At 47.1% G+C, this 2,782-nt stretch overlaps 1 protein-coding gene across 1 annotated transcript; it reads right to left on the reverse strand.

The window, feature by feature from the left end:
- Positions 1-518: 518 nt before the first annotated feature.
- EDB93DRAFT_1060642 (uncharacterized protein) lies at positions 519-818 on the reverse strand (the record flags this gene model as incomplete). The annotated part of the gene is made up of 1 exon (XM_041444819.1): positions 519-818. A coding segment is annotated over one exon (300 nt), but the record flags the coding sequence as incomplete, so codon positions are not given.
- Positions 819-2,782: the final 1,964 nt, after the last annotated feature.

The following is a 2,782-nucleotide window of genomic DNA, read 5'->3' on the forward strand; positions in this document are numbered from 1 at the left end:
GTACTACCAAGAGAAGCAATCGGTAAAGGGCATAACCATAAAAGGAAAGCACGTTCGCGTTGAGACACGGGCGAGGCAGAACGTGCTAGATAAGAAAGTGAGTCAAAGGTCGAAATAGGAAGTGAAACGCGCAGGGGCACGATCGTGCAGCTGCGGAGCTATCTATAAGTCGAATGTGCGACTGCGCACTGAGTCAGAGATCAAGAAAGGGAAAAGGGCAACGGGGACTGTCCACAGGATCAGTCAGGTGGTGGAACGGAGCATGGGTATGTTTTGTCAGCAAAAGGATCCAGCCAGATGTACTGGCTCTGCTGAAGCGACAGGTAGAGAGCGAAAGGGAATGCGAGGATGACAAGGATGACCAGGGTAAGGTCGGGGTAAGGGTATGATGCAAGGGCTGATACGAGGAGGATTAGGAGAAAAATGGTAGGGGCCCAAGCGTCTAGATGTTCTTGTAACAGTTCATACCCTAAAAAAAAACAAAATAAATATATAATAATACAGAACAAGACAGAACTAAAACCTGTCCCTGATAAAGGAAGCTTTGAGAGCTCGAAAAGCCTCATAACAACAAGGTGTTTGAGCTCGTTCAACACCGTGTGGTACTTGCCTAGTGTTGCTTCCTCTTTGTACTGCATGTACTTGGGACACCCGACAGCCCAGCGCTCCTCGACATGACGTTGAATCTCCATGTGTGCCACTAAGGCTTCTGCATTTTGCAACTTTCCATAAGCAGTGTCAACACGGATGCAAGCTGTAGTAAGGGCAGCACTAATCTCTTCAAAATTACCCACTCTCACAGTGGTAAGTGCATTGTTGGCAGTTGATCAAGCAGTGTTCCATTTGTTCCTGCAATTTAAGCTTGGCAAAATACTGATAGATTGGACAAGTGCTTACCAGCACGAGTTGAGGTCATCAAGAACTTCAACATATCGAATGCAAAGGCGATCTTGGATTGGTGGTTGTTTCAATTCTTTGAGGTACAACTTTTCCTCATCATAGAACTTTGCAAAGTCAGCATCGTCAATATACAACTCGCATTTGATGATGGAAAGCTCGGCTTGTAGGGTTCGAATAACGTGAATTGCTTCTCGGTAGTGATTGTATAAAAAAATTGCCTTAGAAAGAGAGTTCAGAATCATGACACAATGAAAAAAAATCCCTTACTCAGGGCAGCATATTTATCTGCATCCCAGAAACTAAAATGTTCCTCGATAGACTGATGCTGATGGAAACGGCTAGCATGTCGTGTACTTCATGCGAGCTCATTCGATGACAAGAAAATGTGTTCGCATCCTTCACCTTCAGTGTGGCCAGTCTAATTGGCACTTGTGGTTGTTGCATGTCCATGGAAGGCACCCACCATCATGCATAGACTGAGTGCACACGCACACGAACCCAAAGAACTGGTGCTCACTGTCTTCGAGAATGCGCAACCAATGTTGTAAGCGCACGAGCCATTTTCCCCATATACAGTCATTAGATGATCTAGGATTGTGAGTGGATATTTCGCTCTAAAATTATTAGCCTAGCATATGGTGCCGGTGCCATCGGGACTCACAATTCTCCACTGCTGTTACGACTTGGATGGTATCTGTTGGCGACGCTCAAACAGAGCTTGTGTCGTCAACAGTCTGTGGACGTCCTTGGGCTAGCCCAAGGTTAGGGGTCGTACTTGGCGTGTCTTCGGCAAGTACAATTTGACGCCTATGTCCAAATCGGGTAGCTTATGTCACGCGGTTGCGAGACGATAAGCTATATCGGCCTAGGCTTACGACACCCGAAGGTTAATCGTAAGGATCGTCGTTAATTAGAAGGACAGAAGTCCGACTAGTTAACAGGGGCTTTGCTCGTCGACGAAGTCGATGAGTAAAGGTCGAGACTATAGGCTTATCTGCGAAGAGCAGATAAGAAGATAGAATATAGGCTGCTGGCGAGGCAGAAGGATCACTCTGGTGAGAGTAGGAGGTCAAGAACCAAGTAGATTCAAGTTAGGGAATATGGTACATGGTAGCAAGTTTATATAGAGGACAGGGGACGTATTAGTGGATGATAACTCGTACTACCGGGAGAGGCAATCGGTAAAGGGTAAGACCATAATAGGAAGGCACGTTCGATCTAGGTAGAACGTGCTGGATAAGAAAGTGAGTCAAAGATCAGAATGAGAAGTGAAACACACAGGGGCACGATCGTGCAACTGCAGATCTAAGTATAAGTCGCATGTGCGACTGCGCACCGAGTCAGAGATCAAGAAAGGAAAATAGGGCAAAGGGGATGCGTCATGCATCGTGTCATAGGTTACCGTCCAGACGGTAAGGGCAAGGGGACTGTCCGCAGGATCAGTCAGGTGGTGAAACGGAGCATGGGTATGCTTCGTCAGCGAAAGGATCCGGCCAAATGTACTGGCTTTGCTGAAGCGACAGGTAGAGGGCGAAAGGGAATGCAAGGATGACGAGGATGACAAGGGTAAGGTCGGGGTAAGGGTATGATGCGAGGGCTGATACGAGGAGGATCAGGAGGAAAATAGTAGGGGCCCAAGCGTCTAGATGTTCTTGTAACAACTGCGAATCATATTGCAAGCCAGCAAGACAAATTGGTGATGGCAGGCAGCAACAAATATCCCAGATTCATCAAAGACCGAGAACATCTTCTTGCATTGTTCAGGTCCCACATTCTGCCAACGTGCAGTGCAATGGAAAGGTATCTCGCCAGGGGCTCCATCATTGGGTATATCTTCCCAGTCATCAACACCGTCATTCTTGTCGAGTGCCTGGTCAAAAGG

This window comes from Suillus bovinus (genome assembly GCF_016758785.1).
Source record: "Suillus bovinus strain UH-Sbo-P2 chromosome Unknown EDB93scaffold_107, whole genome shotgun sequence".
NCBI lineage: Eukaryota > Fungi > Basidiomycota > Agaricomycetes > Boletales > Suillaceae > Suillus > Suillus bovinus.